Below are 24,893 nucleotides of genomic sequence, written 5' to 3' on the forward strand. Positions count from 1 at the left end.
TGTGAGAGAAAGAGAGTCCTCCAAGAGAGAGGGCAGCAGAGATGGCAGTATCATGGGCAGGAAGCCAGGTTTCAGTAAGAGCAAGGAGGTGGAGAGACCTAGAGATAAACAAGTCCTGGATGACAGGGGCCTTAGAAGCAAGAGAGCGACATTGAGATAATGGGTTTTTATCGCACTACAGGTATTAACTCACTAATGCCACAATGGGAGAGTTCCAACACTTTCAGCAATGGAGATGGGAAGAGGCAACGCACAGTATATTATTTCAGAGGTACTCCCCACATGACATGTTCCATTGACCAGCTGAAGCTACCAGTATGCTTCAGACCAGCCGTTGCTCCTTCCTCCTCCCAGGACTATCCCATCTGCCACTGCAATTTCTGCCAGCTGTAGAGGAGCAGCCAGGGGTCTTTTTGGCCACTCCTGCCGGAGAACTCTATGGCCTACCGAAATAACGCATGGAACACGCAGTGGAGGCCTCTACATGACATGTTAAGCAACAAGCCTCCGGAGAAGCAATGAAGCAGCCCATTCCCCCCCACCCCCGTTGTTTAATTCCAGAAAATAAAGACACAATAAGCAGCACAACAGACGACTGCACAATTAATCATCCATAGTTTATTGTGTTGTCCAAACCCAGCCAATGTTTGTATTAACTTCAACAGTGGTCAAAATTAGATCCTGAATTCCACCATCACCACTTCCCCTGAAGCCTGTCTCACAGGCTGGTGATCGAGGAGCAGGAATGTAATGGGGAGGAGGTGTGCATTGAACAGCTCTTACCATTAGGGTTTTTTTCATAGTGTTAAGCCAAAACCGGCTTCCCTGCAATTTTCACCAATTGGTTCTAGCCCTGCTTTCTGGAGGAACAGAGAACAAGTTATTGTCATCTGAATCAGCTCCCTGTGAGTAGCAACGTGTGTCAACAAAAGAAACACTCCAGTAGCAGTTTGAAAGAAACTTTAGGAATAAGTAACTTTCCATCCTAGGGTAGGATGGCTCAGTTCAGCCATGTGGTCAGCAACCCATAAGGCAGGGAACAACAAGGAGGAGGAAGTAGAGGGGAGGAGACAGGAAAGGGAAAAACAAACATCCCAGCAATCCCCTCCCACCGTGTTCAGGTACACATTAACTCTTTAGCTTCAGGTTCAGTGACCTGTAGCCTGAGTTCTGCTAACACCAGTCTGCTCTATGTCTTGTGAGAGATGGTGCATGTTCACGTTATATTTATAACCACAACAATCATGGTAATCTCCAGAGAAATTCTGTGGTCTCCCAATAGCATCCTCATTTAATCATAAAGATTATCTGCACAAAAAGCTATGCTCTTTCTGGGATTGTTTTTCTCCATTTCCTGGAGAAAAACTAGTAGTAGTAGTTATGGGTGAACAATAAGGGAACCACAATGTAAATGTAACTAAAGGGTAAAGAACTAGAAGAAATAGAAATAGAAAGAAATAGAAAGACACTTGGGGTGTTATCTAGTTAAATAACAGGTGTGTGGCTATCCATTTTACCATGTAGGAGGAGGAAATTGTACACTCTGCTAATGCAATAAGCTGGGAATTTTGGTCAGCTTATAGAATCTCACAAAAATGTGGTAGGTGTCAGCAGTGTTGAAAAGAAGAATGAGCTCATTTTAAAACTGGTTTTGCCAAACAGAGTTTGATCCAGCCTTAGTCTTAACTTAGAGAAGACCCACCTAAATCAGTGGGACAAGTTAGTCATTACTAACTTAAGTCTCATTGATTTTAATTGGCTTGTTCTAGACATGACTGAAGGCACAATCCTATGCATGTTTAAACAGAAAAAAACCCTACAACTCCCAGCAGGCCCCAGCCACCATGTGTAGGATTGTGCCCTGAATCTCATCCAACCCAGTCTTTAGAACTAAAAAGAAAGACCACAAGATAAACCAGAGTTGATTGAAATCCATGGGTGCACTTAACTTTAAGGAGAACTGTATAGCCAGAATGGCCTAATTACCTGCAGAAACAGAATAAAAAAGGCAAACCAATTGATGCACATAATGTAATTAAGAGAAAGGAAGTGAACAAGTATTATGTGTGAATTTGCTTGCAGACTAGGTCCTTTTGCCAAATGGTGGATTTGTCGGAGTCAATAGTGCATGAGACATTTTCCCTTACAAAGATAATTCTGAAATGCATTGAAGACTATTCTATAACAGTGGGAACTACTTAGCAGTATTAAAACAATGTTTTGTACACTCTTTGGCTTGATGGTTTTGTTTTACTTCCTTGTACTTGGTATAGCCCTCTTGTGACCCCCCCCCCCCCAATACATACCTTCTAATTATATGCTGGTCTGGTATTTATACCCAGCATTCATTCTAAGAATTTAATTATTTGAGATCTTAATATAAAAATAACACTTTAAATGTTAATATTTAAAAGAGGTCATTTTAAAAATTCTTGCTGTTCCCCAAATTATTCTGATTTATTGTCTTGGGAGCAGCATTGAAGGCAATAATTAAAAGCTTATGCTTAGCTGATGATCACATTAGACATAGAAGCTGAGTTAAACTGATAAAGGTTCAATATAAAAATGAGATGAAAAGGCAAGATATGTGTTTTTAGTAATCTTGCTGTCAGAAGGGCATATTGCTATTAAGTTACAATTTAAGTCTCCATTTATGTAGGCTATTTAAATTCCCATTTTCAGGGAATTACTTCTACCATTGTGGATATTGAAATAATGAGAAGACTAATAAACACAAACAGAAGTGGGTTTACATGGTCAGTTCATCATGTTCTAGCAACAACATAGCTATGGTTTTAATTATTCACAGGTTTTAAAATATTAATTCCATAGGCTGTCCTAGTGATGTGTGAAAATTTGTAAGCTTTGGATCTATTTACTACATTGCTTGATGGAAACAAAAAGCAGAATTCTGTGTGTCTCTGGTTGTTGCCTCTAATATAATTATAAGGCTATGATCCTATAAATGGGAGTTGCTCTGAAGTCAGAGTTTGCTTCCAAGAAGTAAATAGCATAGGATTGGTCTGCATGACTGCAATTCTGACAATTAAGAAAACAGGCTTGAGACCAGACTGTAGTAATTGAACTTCACTTCTATTAATTACGGATGAACCGTATCAAATCCGTATCAGCGGATAGTTCAATCACAACAGCAGCAAAGCTTTCATTGATGATTTCAACCTAACTTTTATTTCAAAGATGTATGGCCTTTTGATGGGAATTTTGCTTGAGAAGGCGTTATCCTTAAAGGCAGCCGAAAATAGATTTTAAAAAAATACTATATTACATCCGCCATCAATAGACATGATTCCTATTCCATTAACTCCAAACTGTGCCATGCATTTACAGAAGGTGAAGAACAATCCAGAATTTTCTAACACATTAAAGAATGCCATCCAAAACAAATGTGCACTTCCACTGGCTTATTCTCAAACTACAAGGACACACAAAAATACATGTATATTCTAAATGTAGACAAATTAACCATAGTGGTCCATAGGATTCAGATCCTCTTCAGCCAGCAGAAAATCTTAACTAGCGATTCCATTTCCTAACAGTATTTTCATAATAATAAAGCAACATGTCTGTGGTATGATCATGACAGTTCCATTCTCAAGCAGAAGCCAAGGCACCAACACTTTCATCTTTCTGGCAACAGGTTAAGGCTGTCCTCTACTCCCAGGCACTTAATGGCATATTATGGGGCATTTATGCCAGCTGTCTGAGCAGGTCTAGTATTTTATTGAACTTTTTTTTTAGCCGTTTAAATTGTTTTGTGTATTTAAAATGTTTATGCAGTATTTTATCTACAAACTGTTGTGAATCACCCAGAGAGTTTTGGCTATTGGGTGGGTTAGAAATGAAATGAGAAATTAAATAAGAGAGCTGGTAGAATTGGTTTTTTAAATTATTGATTACATTTATATTCTGCCTTTTTTTCCTTCAAGGAAACCAAAGCTCTGTGCCCATCGAGGGTGGGGTGGGGTGGAGCAGGGAATTATTATTTTTTAAAAAAATACACCTTACCTTTGAGCACAAAAACAAAATGGCGGGCACAAAGTCCTGTTCGTCCAAGGCCATCACATGCCACGTGTAAACAGAGGGGGAGATCTCACAATAAAAATATTGCAAGATCCTCACCACTCCATCATGCTAGAGCCGTAGGTCTAGCAGAGGCCTAAACTCAAAAAGGCCTCTCCCTCATTGTCATCCTCTGTACTTCAGCTTGAGGGACTACCTGATCAAGGACCTCCATAGAATATCTTAGGGAAAGGGAAGGGGTGTTCCTTCAGGTCTGAAGCCTCGTAAAAATCAGGAGCATCATTTTGAATTGGGCATGGAGATGATTTGGAAGCCAGTGAAGGCATGAAAGGACTGGCACTATCTTTTCATAATGCCTGCCCCTTGCTAGAACTTTTGCTGACATATTCTGCACCAGCTGAGGTTTCTGGACTGTGTTCAAAAGCTATTCCCTATACAGCACATTACAATAGTACAAATGCAAGGTGACCAGAGCATGGATCTCTAAATACACCAGTTATTCATAAGATCTCCAGTCAATGAAAGTAGTGAGTTTGAGGAATTCTTAGTTTGGAGCAAAATAGTAGGGAACCTGTGGATACTAAGCAGTTTACACAAACCCTTCCTGGCACAAGTATTCAAGATTACAGGCCCCTAACTGCAATTCCGAACAGCCTGTATGTTAAATGCATGAGCAACCCAGATGTGTAAATTCAACTCTGCATATGGACAAGTGTCATCAAAGAGGAACTTTGAAATAAAAGTTAATGCCAAATCTGTGGTTGTCTACGAGCAGCCTGGAAGCACATATTTCTACATTGGAAATAAATAAATAAAAATAAAAATTCTTGATTTTTTATTTGAAACAAAAGGTTTCTACAACTTGTTTTATGCCTCTGCATTTTTGTACTGAAAACAGGAACCTCAGAATCTGCCTTATACAGTCAGATTGTTGCTCCATGTAGCTCAGTAACTAGCAGCAACATTCCAGGGTTTCAGACTAAATGCAAAGGATAGAGACTGAACCTAGTTTTGCCTACAAAGCAGGTGTTCTAACTCTGAGCCCTTCCCCTAAAACCAATGGGATATTTTCATTTTTACCACCATGGAAATCTCTCTGGGCACAGTATCAATCCTACTTTGCTCAAGTAGCCGATATTTTGTACCACAGAGCACTAAAACTTCAGTTTACAAGACATATGCCATGAAGGATAAATGTGTGTATACTTTTGAAACGTGACTTCTTTCAGGTTAGGGACCTAAATAACAGCACTATCCAGTCCTAGGCAAGTTTACTCAGCAGTAAGTCTCACTGTCCTCAGTGGGGCTTACTCCCATATAATTGTGTTCAAGATTGCAACCTAATACAGTTTTCTTTTTAACATCTTGGTCTTTCTTCATTTGTAGGCATATTTATTCTTTACCTTATATATTTTAAAAAAGAAAATAATTTTTGTAATTCCCTTCAATAAACAATGTTATTTCCTGTAAATAGTGTATGTAGTTTCTGTTTGGGAAAACATACTTCATTCCTAAATATTTTTAGCAAATTAAGTGGGGCTGTAATATTTAATCAGTGTAATTAACTGAAAATTAACAGGTGCCCTTAATTAATCAGGCAACTTTTAAAAAGTTAGTTATTTTTAAACATAAGCACTTTAAAAAGAGGGCTAGATACAGATTTAGTCATACTTCAAGCAGACCTTTTAAAATCACCTTAGGAGAAGTTTTCCTCCTTTGGTTTCCAGTGAAATGGAATGCCTCTTTTAAGATGGTGGCTGCATTGACATGGATGTACATCATCTAAAACCAGAATCCTTTTTCCCTTCAGAATGATTATTTTATTCATACGCAAATTCATGCATATTTGATGCATTCAACACATTCATAAGATTTAAGTAAAATTTCTTTCATTAAGGGTCTGTCCTAATTTTCATAACAAGGTTGTAGAAGTCTTACAGAACGGAATGGCTTGAATTAGGAACACTTGTTTCAAAATGCCAGCTCTTACTGCTGGTTATTGTGTAGCTATTAAGGCTCCTCAAAACAACTTATTAACTAGGTTATGCTCTCTGCTAAGGAGCCATTCCTCATTCATTCTTCCTTTCTAAAGCAAGTGTATCTGTTCCAGCCATACATGTGTGCTTTTTTATTGTGAGATTTAAGACACCCATGACACACGTTAACGTTGTTGTTTTTAGATTCAAAATGAAATATAAACCGGGTTCCTCATTACCTTACCCCACCACTCTAGCTGTTACTTAGGAGCAAGTCTATTGGAAATCATTGGGATTTACTTCTGAGTTAATCTGTTTAGGGTGGATTGGGATAGATTCCAATTGCTATTAAATAAGTCTGTGTGTGAGACGAAGAACAAACATCACATTTGAAGTTATTTAAAGAAACGTTAAACTAACCAAATTTCCTTGACACTAACTCCTAAGCCAGCCAGTCCATCATACTTAAATGTTTTTCTTCCTTTTTTTTTTTTTAATTCAAACACTCCCCCATTTTCTTCCCCTTTCGTTGAGCAAGCACGTCTGACTGCTAGAAGCTTCAAGCTGGCCATGGAAAGAGGCAGGAACACACAATAGGCAGCAGTAGCAGGAGGGTTAATGTTTCCTGTTTGCTTTTCAGACCCCCCCCCCCTTCCCTCTAACCGCCCCCTCAGCGCTCAGGCGGAAGTGAGTTCGCTCCTTTGGAGATTAAAAGGATTCCGAACTCTGGATCCGTCTCAATAACAGGCGTTCTGAAAGAGGCGTACTAGGAATGCGAGCACGTCGGCGCCCTGCAAAAACCATCCTCACCTAAATCGACGGGAAAGGGGGTGGGCAGGCGGGCAGGCAGGCCCGGAGGAAATTTGAAAAAGCGAAACCCCGAGCAACATAGGGCGGAGAAACCCACCCTTTCTCCAGCGCGATGGCTCTGCTGGGAGTCGAATGGGATCTCCATGCTGCTGCTGCGTAACCGCTGCTAATTCGCCCTCCCCTCCCCTCCCCCACTGCCGGCTCTTTCCCTTTCGTGTGAGGCTGGGATTTTGATGCTCCTAACGTCGGGATTCCTTTTAAAGAAGATAATTTTGAACATTTCCCCTCCTAGAACACCACGCGAAGAGGCGAAATGACAAAGGAAACGTGATCCGAGTCATTGCGGAGGCTCAGGCGGGTGGAAGAACCGAGGAGAGAGAGAGAGAGAGAGAGAGGCGGCGGCAAAGGGGTGGGTGTCGGAGCGTGGGCCGCTCGGATAGCATTGCACCGCAGTTCCAATTTGTGCAAGCGAATATAATACGCCCCCCATGAATAATTCAGGCCGGCCGGCCGGGACCTGCCGATGCTGCTCTTCTCCCAGGCGGCGACTTTCGCCCGTCTAAGCGCGTGTGCGCCCAAGCGAGAGGCGAGGACGCCAGAAGACCGCGTGCACGCTGCTGCTGCTGCTGCCGCCGCCGCCCTGGCTCGGGAGGTCCCGGGCGAGGAATCGCTCGATCTCCCCGGAGGATCCGGTCGGAGACTAGGGAGAGGCGTGGAGCGTCGGAAACGAAAACCGCTTTAGCGTAAGATCGCGCCTTCCATTCATTCATTCATTCATACACACCACCCACCCCTTTCTCTTTTGGAAGCCCGCCTGCCCAGAAGCTGGTGCGCTGGTGGAAATCGCGATCTCCGTCTTCCCGCTGCTTAGACATGCGGTGTTGGAGCCGGCGTGGGCGGATCGGTGCCGGAGGAATCTGCCTGGGCAACTTGTGTCTCTCCCGGAGCCTCTGGGAGTCCCTAAGAAGGAAGAAGTGAACCCAAAGATCCGTCTCCCCTCCCCCCTTCTCCATCGGCAAAAAAAGTCCTCCCACTGCCCGCCACCCCACTTCCCATCGACTTCTTCTGATACCAACTAAAAGAAGAGCTGGATTCAGGGACTTCACCCCACTCCCCTTCCCTTTTCTCCCCCACATGTTCCTGTAGAAGGAATCGAAGAAGAGCCGCCCGATCCGATCCAGTTCACCCTGGGTTTCCAAGGAGAAGTGTCCGATGCACTTTTTTGTTCAGGGAAGCCCAAGTCTCCCATCACGCCGTCCAAGAACCGCTGAGCCGGGACGGAGAGAAAAGGAGGAGGAAAGTATTGCCGTGGGGAGCCACCGGCTTAAAACCCAGCGTGGAGGAGAAGGCGGCGGCCGCCGCCACTCGAAGGACCTTGCGCCTGAAGCGGCTTAAGAGAGCGGTGGACCAGGAAGCAAGGAGGAGCAGAAGCGAAAGGAAACTAAGAGGGCGAGCAGCTCAAACCGCTCCCGGCTCGCCCAAGCCGTGAAGAAGAGGCCCCCACACAGCGCCTAATTGATGCCACCCACCAGGGCTTGCAAAGCGGGCCGTCGCCGCTCGCCTCAGTTCATGCTGCCTCCTTGCTAGCCAAGCGCGCGCTTGGCTGCTCCCTCCCCCTTTGCCCTCCCCCTCCCCCTCTCCCTCCCAATGGCTTCTTTCCCCGAGTCGGATTTCCAGATCTGCCTGCTGTGCAAGGAGATGTGTGGCTCGCCGGCTCCCGTCTCGTCCAACTCCTCTACCTCGTCGTCGTCTTCCCAAACGTCCAACTCGTCCGGCGGCGGCGGCGGCGGCTCGTCGTCGTCTTCCTCCTCCTCGTGCACCCCGTCGAGGCGCCTGCACGCCCTGCCCTGCTTGCACGCTTTCTGCCGCCAGTGCCTGGAAGCGCAGCGCCACCCAGCCGCGGGGGAGTCTCTCAAGCTGCGTTGCCCCATCTGCGACCAGAAGGTGGTGATCTCGGAGCCGTCGGGCATGGACGCGCTGTCCTCCTCCAACTTCCTCCTCAGCAACCTGCTCGACGTGGTCGTCGTGGCCGCGGCCGCCGAGGACCAAAAGAACAACGGCCGGCCGAGCGGCCCGGGGGGAGGCGGAGGAGGAGGAGGCCCGGGGGGAGGCGGCGGCGGCGGCGGGGGAAGTAACAGCAGCACCAACAACAGGCACCACCATTCCCGGCAGCAGCAAGCGCAGCAGCAACACCGCGCCTCGGCGGGCGGCTCCTCGCCGGGTTCTGCCGCCGGCTCGGCGCCTTCGGGTGGCGGCGGCGGCGGCGGCTCCTCCTCGCTGCTGCTCCGGCGGCCCCACAGCCGGCAAGGCGAGCCCCGCTGCAGCTCGTGCGACGAAGGCAACGCCGCCAGCTCCCGCTGCCTCGACTGCCAGGAACACCTGTGTGACAACTGCGTGCGCGCCCACCAGCGCGTCCGCCTCACCAAGGACCACTTCATCGAGCGCTTCGGCCCGGGGCCGCCCGCCGCGGCCGGGCCCGGCTCCGCCTCGGCGGCCGCCCAGCTCTCCCTCAGCCAGCCCTACTCCGCCGCGCCTTACAACATCCTCTCCGTCTTCCCAGACAGGGTCAACTACTGCCAACACCACGACGACGAGGTGAGTCGCCAGGGCCCATCCCCCCTTTTAATTCGAATTGCATTGCGTGTTATAGAACTAACCGGATGGGAGGCGTCGGGGAGCCTCCCTTTAACTTGTGTCTATGTAGGGAGAAGTGTCGGGGTGCAAGGATCCCTGGAAATCTGCCTTTTCTTACTCCCTGATATTTGGGGGGGGGGCGGTTGTGGTTGCTCAATAAAGAGAACACTCCAGTTTGGAGGAGTGAAGCCATAAAGCTCTGAACACGTGCAGACAGGTTCAGGGGCTGAGACCCCTCAAAAGTCCTGGTCTAAATCAACATTAAAACGGTTTGGATGGTTTCCCTTTCTTCTCTCTCTCTCTCTCTCTCTCTTAAAGGGGAGTATTATAAAAATGGAGTGTAGAGGCGTGTTGCTCCTTCCTGTAGGCACAAACATCCTGCTTAGATCAGCTTTTCCTAAAATAAGGAACTTCTCCTTTGCATGCCTTCTATGGGGCCATGTTCTGCATCCCTGATGCGATGATTTGGATTAAGGGGCAACTACATTTTTTTTTTGAGTTGTGTGTTTTTGTTGTTGTTGGATTAGCTCAAGATCAGTTTGTGCGAGTTTAAATCTAGAATTATATGTTTCTGTATTTGTAGTTACTAGCCTGGATGTTGTTCACACATGTGCATTGAGAAACATGGAGTGGAAAACAGCCTTTGCGTTACTCTATAATCCATGTGTTGACTTTGGAAAGATGGATAAAAGATGCTTGAGGCAACTTGTCTGTATCAAGTGATTCTTTTTGGAGCGGATGCCCATAAGGGTTTTTAAAAGATGTGTGCCACAAAACAGGGGACTCCTCTTGTGTAAAGGGTGAGTGAGTGAGAAGGTTCTGGCAGTTCTTCCAACCCATGGCCTACATAGTTCGTTTCTCTTACATAAGACTTCCTTATCTTGGAGCTGTGGTGGTTCTTTCACCAAGCGTTGCTAAGTCTTTTGAAATGGGCACACATCATTTTTTTTCCTGCTGAACTGTCATGTTCTCCCCCCCCCCACTTTTCATTTCCCAAACATCTGGCAACCTTAATTCCCTTTTAAATAACTTCTCTCTCTTTCATTCTTCTGGTTTGCCTAAATGGTGTGCTGGCTGCTCTGGGTCCTTAACTTCCCTCTTCCTTCCATGCTTTGTTCACGTGGAGCTGTCCATGCTTAACTGGAGGAAATCTCCATAACGGTGTACAAAGCAGCAGTGCCTCTGCATGTGCTGCAGGGGTGAGAGGATGGTTGGAGCTGTTAAACCGCATCTGTGGCAGGCGAGCGGGTGGGTGGGGGATGCTGTTGAACAGTGATGTATGTTCCATTTGGCAGTGCCTTGGGATGCTGGAGCATTCACTGTGTTCCCTGGGGTAGAAGCATACTGAAATTAGAGTCTTAAGTGTGAGAAGTGGCGATCGCAACCATAGGGAACCTCACAGTTTGAACATCTTTTTTCTCTTTGCTGCAAGTTCCTGTCCCAAGGCATTGCAGAAGCATCCCCGAGATGGGATAGGCTGCTTAGTAAGGGTTTCCCCCCTCCCCTCCCCTGAATTTGGTGGCTTACAATGAGCAGATTGCTGACAATTGCCACTTTTCTTGGTACTGCTGGTTCTTACAGTAGAAATGCTATATGGTCCATTATGGAAGAAACAGGACCACTCCCTTTTGTGAAGATGTGACAAACAAGTAATTTACAAATGTAACTTCTAGAAGCTTACTAGGACTTAATTTGTACCAGGGTTGAGCTCTGGAATTTGTGATGTAAGGGGTCTCTGAGCATGTACAGAGTATCTCTCGCCACTTACTAACAGCCCAATCTCTCCCATGTGGGATTTGTAGACAAAGGCTTTAAGGTTCCAAGGATATGGCTGTAAAATAGTTTTGATGCCTAATTTCTTTTTCTTTTTTTTTAAAAGGACTATTGGAACTTGCTCTCTAGTTGAAGGGGAAATACAGCTTATGTAAATTGTTTTTCTTTGTGTGTTAAAGGCTATACTTTAAAGGCCCCTGCTAAACATTCTTGCCACAATTTTTTTTGAGGTGGTTTCAGGCAGGAAAAATAGTTGACCAAAAATAATTAAATGACCAATGTTGATAATAGTGAAAATGGCATAGGAAGGAAACACAAAAATGAGAGAGGTAGTCAGGCTTGCTTTCTCTTTGACTTTGAGTAGTTTTGCACATTAAATATACCTATTCTAAAAAAATATGGATGCAGGGTAGGGTATATGAGTTCTCACTCCTAATGTTGGAAAGCCTCCACAAAGATGATGCATAGACTTAAGTACTGTTCTGAAAGTTTCTAAATTGATGGAGATAAGTCTTCTTATGCTGCTATAGAGGTCCATAGCAGCCTAAGGTATAGTTAGAGCAGAAAGCAGATGGAGTTGTTATATGGAAAGAATGTATAACCCTTGTGTTTATACTACTTTAATATTATGTGTGTTATAGATTAGGAGACATTGATCACGTTATATTAATAGTTAAATCAAAGGCTGCAGTACACTGAAAGTCTCAATTTAGTGCAATCTTTAAAGCCATCTATTTCCTGAAATTACTGGCACAGAAAAAGAAAGATACTTGGCATTTATATAATTAGTAACACTTAACATATAATAATTACTAGGGATTCTCATCCCAAAGAATAACATCTAGTAGCAACTGCATGGACTGGAAGTTCAATTTATGAGCCGACATTCCTCTTGGGCGGTTTGCACAGTGCCACAGTGGAATTTTCCATTAGCTTCATTGTTAGAGGATACCTTACTCTCTACTAAAGTTCTTAGTTCTGACTACTTTTGAGATAAGATCCATGTCTGAGGACAGAATGGGTGAAGGATTCCCTGATTACTGCTATGTAAATACTCAGTTTAGTAGTTGTTGGGTTTTGTTTTGTTTTTAAAAAACAATCCTGAATGTATTTTAGGAAGGGCTGGTTCTTAGCAGATCATTATAGTAATCAAATACAGTGCCAAGAAAACTAGTAACCTTTTGCAGTTTCTCTGTATGGTTATTTAGAAGAAGAAAAAAGAAAAAGAAAAAAAAGTGCCTGAATGTGGTAAATAAAAGGAATGTTTAGAAAGGCTTTTCAGGAAGGGTTTGAGGAAATGCAAAAATCTCCTCATTAGCACTTGGCTCTCCCACTGAGCTTTCTAGTGTTTGACAAATACTCCTGCCTATTTGTGGACATCTGAAGGACATTTGGAACTTCAAATTTTGTATCATACATATTATACTGCTGATGCACGGCACATGTGAGGATATTTCTCTTGAAGCCAATATCACTCTTTATTTCCAATCAAGGCCTTCCCACTAATTTCAGTAGTTTTTCTGTTCTTGTTACAGTAAATTGACTTGCCTTAAAAATGGTTCTGTAAAAAACTAGAAATACTTTCTCCACCCCCCCCCCCCCTCACCATGGCTTCATGGTGCATGTCTCTTTTATAAAATAGTTGTAATTAAATCTTTAACACATAGCTTAGATTCCAAATAATAGTGAGGTCTTGTCCAGGCTGAGAAATTCTGTGTTATGCTTTGCATTGTGTTCAGGCTTTCAGTACCTGTTTTTGTAAAATGCCTTGTATCTTGTACCTGAACATGCTGCCTGTAAAAAATAAATAAATAATTCATGAATCTTCAGGAGTGTGTGTGCATGCGCACACACATATTTTGTCTAATAGTTAATAATTATTTTTGAATCAATAGTAAATGTTTGGGAACCCTTCTGCTACAAAATCCCATTAATTTTTTTTTAGGGTGCAGTCCTAAATGTGGTTACTTGAGAGTAAAACATGGTTACTTAGGAGTAAACATAATGGGAGTTACTTCTGTGTAAAAACGCATAGAATTGTTTAAAATTGTTAAAAGAGAGTTTTGAGCAGAAGTACTTAAATGCATCATGGCAGCCTTCCACAAACCTGATGCGTCTAGATTTTTTTGGATTACAGCACCCTGTACACTGTTGGTTGCACTGGCTGGGGCTGATGGAAGTCCAAGACATCTGGAGAGCACCAGATTGGGGAAGGCTGTGTATGTAAGGATGACCATATGAAAAGGAGGACAGGGCTCCTGTATCTTTAACAATTGCATAGAAAAGGGAATTTCAGCAGAACCTGGTGAAATTCCCTCCATCGCAACATTTAAAGCTGCAGGAGCCATGCCCTCTTGACCAGATACAAAAGAGGATAGGGCTCTTGCAGCTTTAACTGTTGTGATGAAGAGAGAATTTTAACAGGTTCTGCATATATACAAATGACACCAGCTGAAATTCCCTTTTCTATACAACTGTTAAAGATACAGAAGCCCTGTCCTCTTTTCCATGTGGTCACCCTGTGTATGTTGTATATTTGGGAAACTTACATTTGGTATAAGATTCTTCCATTTATTTAAGGATCTCTTGGTGAAGGAGATCATGGGTTTTATCCAATGGTAGCTTAGTGGAAAACATTTCTGTTTGCACAAGGCAGAGTACTATTTTTCTCCATACTCGCTGCATATATTCTGAATCGCTACTCTTGAGAGTTGTGATATTCTCTGGAACATTATGGGGGGATGGCATAGGTGGCTGCAGTAGTTAGGGAAATTGGCGAAATGTGGGTGCCTCACCTTGTGCAAGTAGAAATGCTTTCCACTAGTGCAAAGCCAGAATTGTGTACAGCCCTATTGCTGGTCTATCTGCTGCTCAGTGCCATGTGTTGGCCAGTTCCTGGCTATCTGATCCTTGGGGCAGCTGCTCATGACATGGATTGGAGAACTTTTTCCTGCCACTGACTGCAGACATTTGGTTGGGATGACTAGAGTGGCATAAAGAAAAAGAAAAAAACTACACTGATATGTGGCGAGCCAAGATGGAGACAGCTGCTGTGTGGAACAATTTAAAACAGCCCTCACTTGTCTCTATGGCCTTTTACTTACCCTGGGTAATTTTAAAAGAGTAGTAGTTCATATGAGTTAAAACCTGAAATACTTGAAGAATCCTTCATCAAAACAGCAATATGAAAGGAAGGATGAATGAACTTGTTGCACAAATACACCAGAAATACATCCACTGTTTGTTTTTTTGTTTGAGATATGACATTGAATACCATGAGCGAAACCTAAAGCAGCCACCTCCAACATTTTGGGCCAGTGGGTGCATTTGAAATGTTGAGGGGTCTCACAAAATGGCAGCCATGGTGTCCCCCCCCCCCAATTCAAATAATGGCTGTCATGAGGAACATGGCCCATCACAAATCATCCCTTCCCCAGAAGGCAAATTGGTGAGGTTAAAAGAAAAGTAAAGGGCCCAGAGAATGGTATTCAGTCATTGTAATAAATGCACACTTGTTTAATTGTACCAAATGGAAAATTATTGGAGAGGGAGCTTTGATGAGGGTTAAACATGATCAGGATATGCTTGTAATGGGGGACTGGAGAATTTTGTTGCAGTGATCTGCCAGCAGGTCTGCAAGAGATGAAAGCCCCAAGCAAGCTGGGGCAATTCTTTAAAATATCATGCCTGAGTTAAGAAGGCTCCTTGCTTAATGCTGCAATCCTGCGTGTGTTTACTCAGAAGGAAATCCCATTGTACTCATGAAGCTGTCTTCCCTAATATGTTTATTCAGGATTGCAGCGTTAGTCTTAAGCAGGTCTTACTTGTGAGCATTCTGAGGTGCCTAATCATCCAGGCACCAAAAACCTAGTGCTGGTACTTAAGAACTAGATGTATTTTCCATGGTGGTTTTATCCTGTTGGTTGGTCTTTTTCTTTTCTTTATTTGAACAAATGCAGGTTGCCTTTAAATTTTCAACCATTTGTCACGTCTCTGCGATACTTTGTTAGGGGTCTTTCATGTGGCTAGTCTGCTAGGGCTTCTCTCTGTATACGTGACTGTTCTCAGTGCTTCTATTTCTGATCTATTTTTGTGCATCTTGAGTGGGTACCAAGAAGTATCCTTGAACAGGATACCTTTAAGGCAAGAGACAAACATATTTATCTCTAGTTAGTTGTACAGATTGCCATGGAAAAGTTAAATGGGAGCTTCAAAAGTGGGAGCTAAGGAGAGAAGGGAATGTTGTTTACTTAAGCAGTGTTTTTGCATGGTGGCTTAGCTTTCTCAGAATGCAGACGTGTTCTAGTTGTGGTCTTCAAAAGCTTTTTATCCAGATTTGGTAGAGTTACACAGAACAGTGCTTCTGTCTAAAACAAAGATCTGAGATCCTCCCTAGAAAGATTCTGTCTTTCTCTCTTGAGGTGAGGGGGGCAAGGGAGGAGGAAGGAAGACAGTCTTCCTGGCCTGCTCTTTCTTTCTCTCTGTCTGTCTCTACACACACACACACCCTACACCTTATTTTCTCACTGAAGTGTTGCATGATGGAGCAGTTTGTATTCCAGTTGTGAATCAAAGTTTTCACATTAAACTGGTGTTAAATATCTCAAAGGTGCCTGAACCCGCAGTATGCCAACATTGCTGTGTATAGTTTCTAGAGTCAGATTACATGTACAGGCATTGTGGGAAAAGTGGAGGTGGGGAGAGGTGGAGGTGTTGCTTGTATACATTTGTTGAAATCTTGAAAGCATTAAGGTTTTTGCTGCTTCCTTTACTTTTACATTTTGGTGTAAACAATGGGTCCTGTAATGTTGGTGCTACCATTTTAATTTTGGTTAATGTAACTGCACTATTGCCTTCTTGATCAACACCCTTAAATAGCCAGAATTGTTTACCAAAAAGGCTTTGCTATCTCAGGGGAAAACTTTGAACAACAGACTGCATGGTGCCAGCTATCATAACAAGTGACCCCTATAGTCATATCAAAGCACAGCTAGTGAAAAAGTAACTATCTCGCACTACACACTGTAAAATGAGAGAGTTAAACATTTTCCTTGGGCTCAAATGTTTTTGATCACAAGGAAAAGAAGTAGAATTTGCAATTGGGGAGGGACAATACCCCCAAAACAGTTTTTAGAGTAAGCTCATATCAGTATTTGCAAACCAGATATTGGAGTTCTTCAATGCACAAGGCCAGATATTTTGTTGTTCTTTTTTTAAATGTGTATGCCAAGCTAGGTTTCTGTACATTATGATTGCCCCTGCTAAGTTCCCCTCTCCTGACCATTTTATTTTTTAATTTGGATTTATACCCTGCCTTCAAATGCATCATTAGAATAGTTTATAATAAAGTTGCATTGTGGAGTGGTCTTTCACTGGACCTTGCCATCTTTTAGATAACTTGCTGGGGTAGGATCTCCACTTTGTGAATTTAATACCCACCATAAATTAAGAAGATATTTTACTCTGACTGCTGTAAGACTGTATCTGTCTTTCTTATATTTCTCTTATAGTTGATTTTAACCCTTCTGAAAGGAATGTGTGGGGTTGGAATCCACAAAGGTTATGATACTTTGATGCTTTTTGTCCCCTCAAATATAAGCTTTTTCTGGTATGGTGAAGACTATACAATATTTTATACAGAGCTCACCTGTGGAGAAAAGTCGATTGTACTGTGAAAGAGAAGATGCCAAATCTTTTATTGCTAGTGGAACATTTGGCACATGCTGTTTTTAGAGTGAAAGAGGTGGGGTCTTGCACAGTGTTGCTTATGGGGCAGAAAGAAGGGTCACCATCCCTGCTGCCTCTTTAGGTTTTAAAGTGCTAGGGAAGAGGCAGCAATACCACAAGTTTGTGAGAGAAATGGGGTATTTAAAGACAGAGGGGTTATTTTCAGGGGTGTGCACTATCATATATTGCTTTCTAGCTTTGTAAAAAAAATGGAACCTTGTTTTGAGTAGGACCAATTTTGTTAAATCTTAGAAGTGAGTTAGTACCTTTTAACTGTAGCATTCTTAACCCCACACTGGTTTTCTCACTCTTTCCACTCTCCTGGGTGTGTTAAAGATGTGAACCCCAGTCATTTTCAGATGGCCAGAGTCATTTCTGTTCCATGTAAGCTTTAGCTGTACTCACTGCTCTCCATGGGAAGAGACTGTTATGTCTCCTGCAGTATAAGGAGCTATCAGTACAAAATGTATGAAAGTCCTGATGGCTGTTGGGATTGGGGCATATGAGTGGGTGTTGCTTAGATTTAAAACCTGTTTAAATTTCATCTGAGACATTCTTCCAGTTGTTTTCAAGCCACTTCATTAAATTGGTTGCTAAGAGCCTTGGTTGTGTGATGATGCATTCTGATCCTTGAAAAGTAGAATAAAAAGAAATTCTAGAAGACTTCAATTAGATAAATTTGTACTGGCTCTCAAGGTGATGTGGATTTGTGTTGCAGCTTTTCCCTAAAAATGAGAAACAAATTTGAGAAGTAGGTGTGTGTGTGTGTGTGTGTGTGTGTGTTTGTTTAAACAATGTAGTACTTCCCAGAATGTGTATATTCCTGTGAGGCCTTTTAAATTTATGAATGGGCTGACTTGAGCATCTTAAGTAAAATTGTGCCTCTTTAATGTACACTAATTGTACTAAAACAAGTCTTGTGATGGTTTGGTTCCCAACTTAACTTTTACCTAGCTTTAATATTGCCTTGTACTAACATCCTTTACCAATGGAATGATAAACCTTAAATATAGCTCTTAAGCAATATATAAAAAAATTGGAATTGTGAAAAATTGTGCTGTAATGTCACCTTCGTATCTTGTGTATACATCTGTATCTAAAAGTCTGCCCATCTTAACTGCATATTAAATGAAAACCAGGAAGTTGCATTTCCTTAGAAACCAAGTAGTGGCAGTGATGAATACCAGTAGTTGTCAAATGCAACCCATTATGTTGCCCTCTGAACATTGAGGTGGGGGTGGGGTGAAGAGATCAACAAGTTTACAGTGGGAAGAGTGCAGAAGAGGAATGGATTCTGACCACATCCACTTCTGAATGTGGCTTATGTGTTGGTTAGAACTTCTTCCATTCTTTTCATGGGTTTGTCATTTCACTTTGGAAATGGGTCAGTCAGAAAACCCTTGCAATCTTTTAACAAAGGATGTGGAATAAAAATACCAATGCTTTTCATAATAACTTGGTGTGAAGAGAGTGGCAGAATGTAACTGAGTTCAAAACTATCTTTCTGGAATATTGTATTTCTAAAGAGTGGCATGTCTGTAGCTATTGAGTTAAAATGAAATCTATTAACAGTTGTGCGTCAGCCGCTACCACCCAGCTGTCCAGCAGTGTACAAGCAATTCAGTCAGAAAGTTAACAAATCATATTCTGTGTCAGATTATACTGACTTTGGCCAATGTCTGTCTCTTGAGTCTAGGTAACTCACATTTGGATACTTGGGCCTAAACCAGACATTTAAGACTTGGAGCTGTTCCTCCATGTCTCTCCTTTAACATCTAACACAAATGCCGTCGCCTGTCAATCTCACCATCCCAATTCGTTGTCTGTTGAGGAGAATGATAGGAATGACATCCACTGCGAGGAAGAAGAGACATGTAGCAGCAGCTCCATGTATCTTTAAAATATCTGACACCCTAGAGATGGAAGCTTGAAAGTCAGTCGACAACTTGCTTGCTGGGTTTAAAAAAGCAGGAATTGCAGAAGAGAGAAGGCCTTTTTCCATGAATAGTGTCATTATGGAGGCCTCCTTTGTTAGGCAGAAATGGCTGATGAAATGACATCCAATATTAACAATAAGTGTTGACTGGTGAGTTAGTATCATACAGTTTACTAGAGAAGGGAGGGGACTTCATTTGTCTTTCCGTCCATGGACTCTCTATAAAAAAAATCAAGCCTGATACTTAGGGGTGCATTTCCTGTCTGTTATCAAAGTTTGTCCATAGTAAAGCAGGAGGAAAGAGGCTGATCTTTCAATAAAGATTGTGTTGCCACTGAGACTGACACAGCTCCACTAATGAACTCTGTATTGGAGAGCAAGGATGAATGGGAGCACCTCCTGGGTTGGAACCTCTGGTTTGGGCTTTCTACTCTACAAGAGGATTGTAGATTAACTTGAAGAGCTGCTCTGATCTCCAACCTTATCTTGGGAATGGAGATGTATCATAAAAGTGAGCTTTCGTGTGCTAGTTAAATGACTTCTTGACCTCACTGCCTTTTGCTCTTTCTACCTTACTCCTGCTCTTATTAGGTGTGTACATACTGGGGATAGCAAATGCTCTTCTGGTTGTCCAATGCACAATGAGATCTTTGTCCAGATGTTATGGACATAACTTGTTCTAAAATGAGAAATTGCATTTATGACACTTTCGTATGGTAAGACAGAGGAAGCTAATTTAAATAAGAGGTAACTTGAAATTCTAGCACTTCGACACAATGGCTCTTGTGCCTTTTATAGAGGTGTAAAGCAGGATCTGCCATTTCCCTTCCCTTCCTAAACCACAGCTTTCAATTTTTATCGCCATAGTACAAATGGGAAATCATCAAAATGTAAATACCTGGAGGAGAAAGCCCTTGAATAGGCTTTGGGAGAGATACCACCTTTTCTTTCAAGTAGTTTCTGAAGGACACCCTGCATTTTCTCTGATGTTCCTTTGAAGTCAATGTTGATGTTGCTTACATTAGATTTAAAAGATAATTATCCTTTTATAAATGCACAGGCTGATATTTCTGCCCCTGCCCACCCCTTTAAAAAAAGGAAACAAATTGATAGCGTTAACAATAATTATTGACAGTTTGTAGCCTATAGACTAAAGTTCTGTTGGCATGCTTGGGTGGTGACTCAGCAGCCTGCAAGATTCTCTCTCTTCTTCTTTTTTGTATGTACTGTAAAGATTAGTGCTAACTCAGGTTGGTTAAGTTCAGGCATTTATCAGCTATTATTCTGGATAAAATTCCCGATTTGGAATGCAACATGCTTCCTCATCATATTATGTCTGTGAAAATGAAATAAACCTCATCTTGGATGCCTGCAGTTTGCTGGTGCCTGAATAAAAGAGGATTCTTTTTTTAAATTTCCAAAATCCATAATAGCATAACACCAACCAGAAGATCACAAAAGACGTGCAACCATTTTATCAGGCAGCATGCCAGGGAGAAAGGGGGGGGGAATTGACTTGATGGTGATGTGGAGTGTCTGCATGTTCAAAGTCCAAGCTGAAGTGGAGTAGTACGGGCCTGCAGTTAATCAAATTAGGCTCTGCAGGTCATGTGATGGCCACAGGGTTGGACCTGGAGGTGCCTCAAGGATTGCTGGGAGTTAGAAAGGGGGAAGGGATAATGTAGTATTTGCCATTTTGGAAAGATAAAATTCCATGGTTACTCAGATGTGTTTCCAAACCTGTTTTTGTAACATCTGGCCTAAGAATGTAAGAAATGTCATGCTGGATGAGACCAAGGGTCCATCTAGTCCAACATTCTGTTCACACAGTGGCCATCCATCTGCCCATGAGAAACCCACAAAAGGCCATGACTGCAATGAATTGCTTAATGAAGAGATCAAGAGATCTCAAAAAGTTGCAAATTTTTTGTCATCTTTCAGTTGACTTAAGGTATTACACTAATAATTGATTTCAGGTCAACACCACTACCTTTATTTTGTTTTAAATGTCTTTAGTGCTGTTTTCTGGAACAGAAAGTTATACTTTTTTAGCATTAGCCTGTGTTTATATTTATTTAGAAAACATATAAAATATATATGCCATACTTCAGCACACACTTTGAGGATTGTGTACTGTATCATGTGGTAATAGCAGCTTATAAACCTGGTTTCACTATATTCTAGCAAATACAGCTTCATTCTGTAAATGTAGATGTTTGTTTCTGGTTGGTATTATATATCCCTTCTTTCCCGCCCCCCACCCTGACCCACCATCATCTCAAATTCAAGACTCATCTGGAGTGTGTGTGTGTGTAAAGGAATTCCAATTGTAGTTTAACCTGCTCTCTGCTGGCATTCTAATTCAGTCTTCCCCAACTTGGTGCCCTCCAGATGTTTGGGATTGCAACTCCCAGAATGATGGTAGTTGAAATCCAACACATTTGAAGAGGATGAGGTTATGAAAGGCTGGAGTGATCACAATTTCTACTTTTAAACAGACTCTTCTAGTAAATTGGACCACATGTGTACCAAATTTCAGCTTTCTTGGTGTGGAAGTACCACAACCACATTGATGATTCATTGAATCATTAAAAAGATGTTTGGGACTAAGTTAAAGGGTATATCAAGCTTCTTTATATACTCAAAAAGCCCAGAAAGAGCCCCCAAAGCAGCGTACAACTTAAATTTTTAGAAACAATTTGGAAATTTAAAACATCACCCACTGCAAAATTAGGAACAGGAGAAAAACAAACAGAGACCAGAACGACTACATCAAACAACAGAATTATTGTATACATGGATACAAGGCCACATGAATTATAAGGGTAAACAAATAAAAGATGTACAGTCATGATTGCAGAAATGCTTGTCTGTGTTTTAGGGTACCTCTTCAATTAACACTGTTTCTCCACATGGCTATTTATTTATTTATGTACACTCAGCCTTTTGTTTGCAATCACAGTGCTCGGGGGGGGGGGCGCTTTACAACAATTTAAAAAACATTTGTGAAAAGGATGGAAATTAATAGAATGCCATCAAACCTTAAAACAGAAGAACAGCTAAAAACCTAAATAGGAGATCAGCCTTCTCAGTCCAACAGAACAAAAATATCTTGACCAGTTAATTAAAGGTCAAGACAGATGGGGCCCAAATGAACTTTCAGGAGAAGGGAATTCTAATGTTTGGGCATAGACAAGGCCTTCTTCCATAACCCACATCCTCGTGTGTCTGCCACTACTGGAATGCTGTATACCCATGCATACAGTTGAAGACCTTAACAAGTTCTTGGCCCACTTGCATAGAGACACATGAGCTGACCCTCATTAAACATTCTAACTTGCAAGGTTGCTTGGCATAAAACTAGGCAAATCATTGTGAACTAGGAATGGTCAAGGCTCAAATCAGTTCAGTTGCAGAGCCATACAAGTACTAAATTTCAGTATCTTTGCCTCTATCTCTGAAACGGCATTTATGACAACTGTTGATCAGTGATAGTAAGATATATATGTTCAAAATGAGTTCTGAAAATGGTTCAGCTGTGATCTTTAAATCATAAGATATCTGTTCTATATAGTACTTCTAGTCGAGTCAAAAAGGGAATTGGAGGTCATGATTGAGTGTAGCAGTGGTGCACAGGGGGAGAATCCTCTAAGTGCTCAGCATCGCAAAGTTTTGTGTTCCCTACAAGGTCAAAAGCGGTGAGGGAGGTGTGAGCCAGTTCAGGATCCACCGTATTAGTTATCTACACAGAATTAATCACTTCCTTTGACCTTCTGCTCTCTTTCTAACATATTGCATTGATCATTATTGTTTAGAACCCCTGCTAGCTGTTAGTTTCTTTAAGAAGCTGCATTGTCTGCCTCAATATTTTTGTGGCAGAACTCTTCTTGGCCCATTATTTTTTGCATCCAAAATGTTTTATTTGTTTCTCAAAGGATTCTTCCATTAACTTTCAACTTTCTCTGCTGGGAAGAGCTCCATCTTAAACATCTCAGTATTTTAAAATTTCTTAAATTCTGACTGGTTGACAGCAGTATATATGCTGTCTGTTGCCAGCAATATAAGCAAAGTTGACAAATGCAGTAAGGGCACCGAAGAGTTACATTATTCAGTGGAAATTGCTGCAGTCCAGCTGGGTTAAGACTACTACACTACACGCATGATTATTTTTCCTACATGAAGTTTTATTTTGTGGGGGGGGGGGAAGGGATGTGTGAAGTGGCCTGAAGGCATTTTGAACACAATGCGCTGCTTGATCTATTTTGAGATACGTTCTGACAATCTGCTGCATGTACTTAGTTTGCTTATTACGCAAGGTAGAGCCAAAGCTAAAAGGTTCGTCATAGCATTTATCTCTTAATGTCTTGGGTTGCTGGAACTAGATTTGATATTCCACTTTTATTGCGATCTATTGTGACAATCTGCTGCATGTACTTCAGCAAACGTTCTTGTAGTTTGCGTATTGCGCAGAGTAGAGCCAAAACTAAAAGGTTCGTAATGTTAGTTCTTAATGTCTTTGGTTGCTGGAACTAGATTTGATATTCCACTTTTCCACTATATTTCATTGATCTAGCCACGGTTCCCATTTGTGTTGTTAACTTTAAACTTGTGATGAGAAAATGACAACAGATTTCATTTAATCCTCTTGGAAATTTGGTGCCTAGGTGCTTTAACTATAATGCCACAGTGGGAAATTGTTTGGTGCAAGTGGAACATTCAACTCAGCCAGATTGCCACCAGAAAATTGCATGGGCCACTTCTTGAAAAATCAAAGGTCAACACCACGCCTTGGTGGCAGCTGGGAAACTAATGATTTAATGCTACTTTGACCTTTGACTTCCTAGTCTGTTTGAATCTGACCCAATGTTTTAATTTCCAAGTACTGCCGGGCTTTGGGCTTTTGTCTCTTTCCAGATGTATGTGGCGGCTTGTTACTAAATTAAAGATGCCCTGTCCCATGTTACTACAATCTAATCTTGAAAAGGAGAAAGAACACACTGACTGGGGTTTTGTTCTTTTGTTCAGAGAGTCTTGATTGCTAGGAACAATAAATATAATCATACTAATACCAGCCAATATACAGAATTCACATTGTGTCTAGGCTAACGATCACAGAACCTGGATAGTTCTAGATAGTTAGTTTTGAATTCAGGTTTGGGATTTAAATGTTCTTATACTAATTATGAAACCAAAACATTAATGTTTTGCATTTTAAAATAATGTGATCAAAAACCTGATGTTGAAACAGAAGCTCTACAAGAAAGATTAGGGAGAGGTTTTCAACTGAAGAAAATGTATTATTTATTACACTTTATTGTCCCTTGCATCCTCCAAGGAGTTCAGGGTGGCATACAAGACTTCTTGTAGACTAGGTTCGGATGACATGATAACCCACAATGGTTTTAATAACCCATTGTGGATTATTTAACCTATTATTGGTTATTGTGTCATCTAGCGGAATTTTTTTTAATCCATGGGGCTGATTTCCCTGAAATAACCTACTGTGACAACCCACAGTCTGCAGAGTGGGTTATTAACCCACCGTGGGTTGACTGCTATCATAGAGAATCACATGGCAAGAGCATTTCATAAGAACATAAGAAGAGCCATGCTGGATCAGACCAAGGGTCCAGCGTTCTGTTCACACAGTAGCCAGCCAGCTGTCAACCAGGGACCCACAAGTATTCAGATTGATTCTGGGTGACTCTCTCTAATGGAAACGGAGAAGAAGTGGCACAACGACATAGCTCTAATTCAGTATATTTATACAGTTAAAAAAGAAAGAAATAGTTTCTTTACTGCCGCCAGCCTAATCCCTCCAAAGTGCACAGGATTTGGAGGGGACATTGGGTGCCCCCTGACTAGGAGAAGCAGCCTGTGAAGTCTGGTCCCTATCCTGCAAACTTCCAAGGGATTATTTGTGCCACCCTGGATTGATGCACCCAGAATTTTGCTCCTTGTCGTCCCCACTCTGACTTGATAAATGGGTGAAACAG

At 42.1% G+C, this 24,893-nt stretch overlaps 1 protein-coding gene across 1 annotated transcript in view; it reads left to right on the forward strand.

Moving 5' to 3' along the window:
* The first annotated feature begins 8,474 nt into the window (after positions 1-8,474).
* Positions 8,475-24,893, forward strand: part of TRIM71 (tripartite motif containing 71) — a 52,968-nt gene continuing 36,549 nt past the window's right edge. The window contains exon 1 of the mRNA XM_063123320.1: positions 8,475-9,422. Within this exon, the coding sequence (XP_062979390.1) occupies positions 8,475-9,422 (948 nt within the window). The remainder of the gene's footprint in view (positions 9,423-24,893) is intronic.

Source organism: Elgaria multicarinata, chromosome 1 (assembly GCF_023053635.1).
Source record: "Elgaria multicarinata webbii isolate HBS135686 ecotype San Diego chromosome 1, rElgMul1.1.pri, whole genome shotgun sequence".
In the NCBI taxonomy this organism is placed as follows: domain Eukaryota; kingdom Metazoa; phylum Chordata; class Lepidosauria; order Squamata; family Anguidae; genus Elgaria; species Elgaria multicarinata.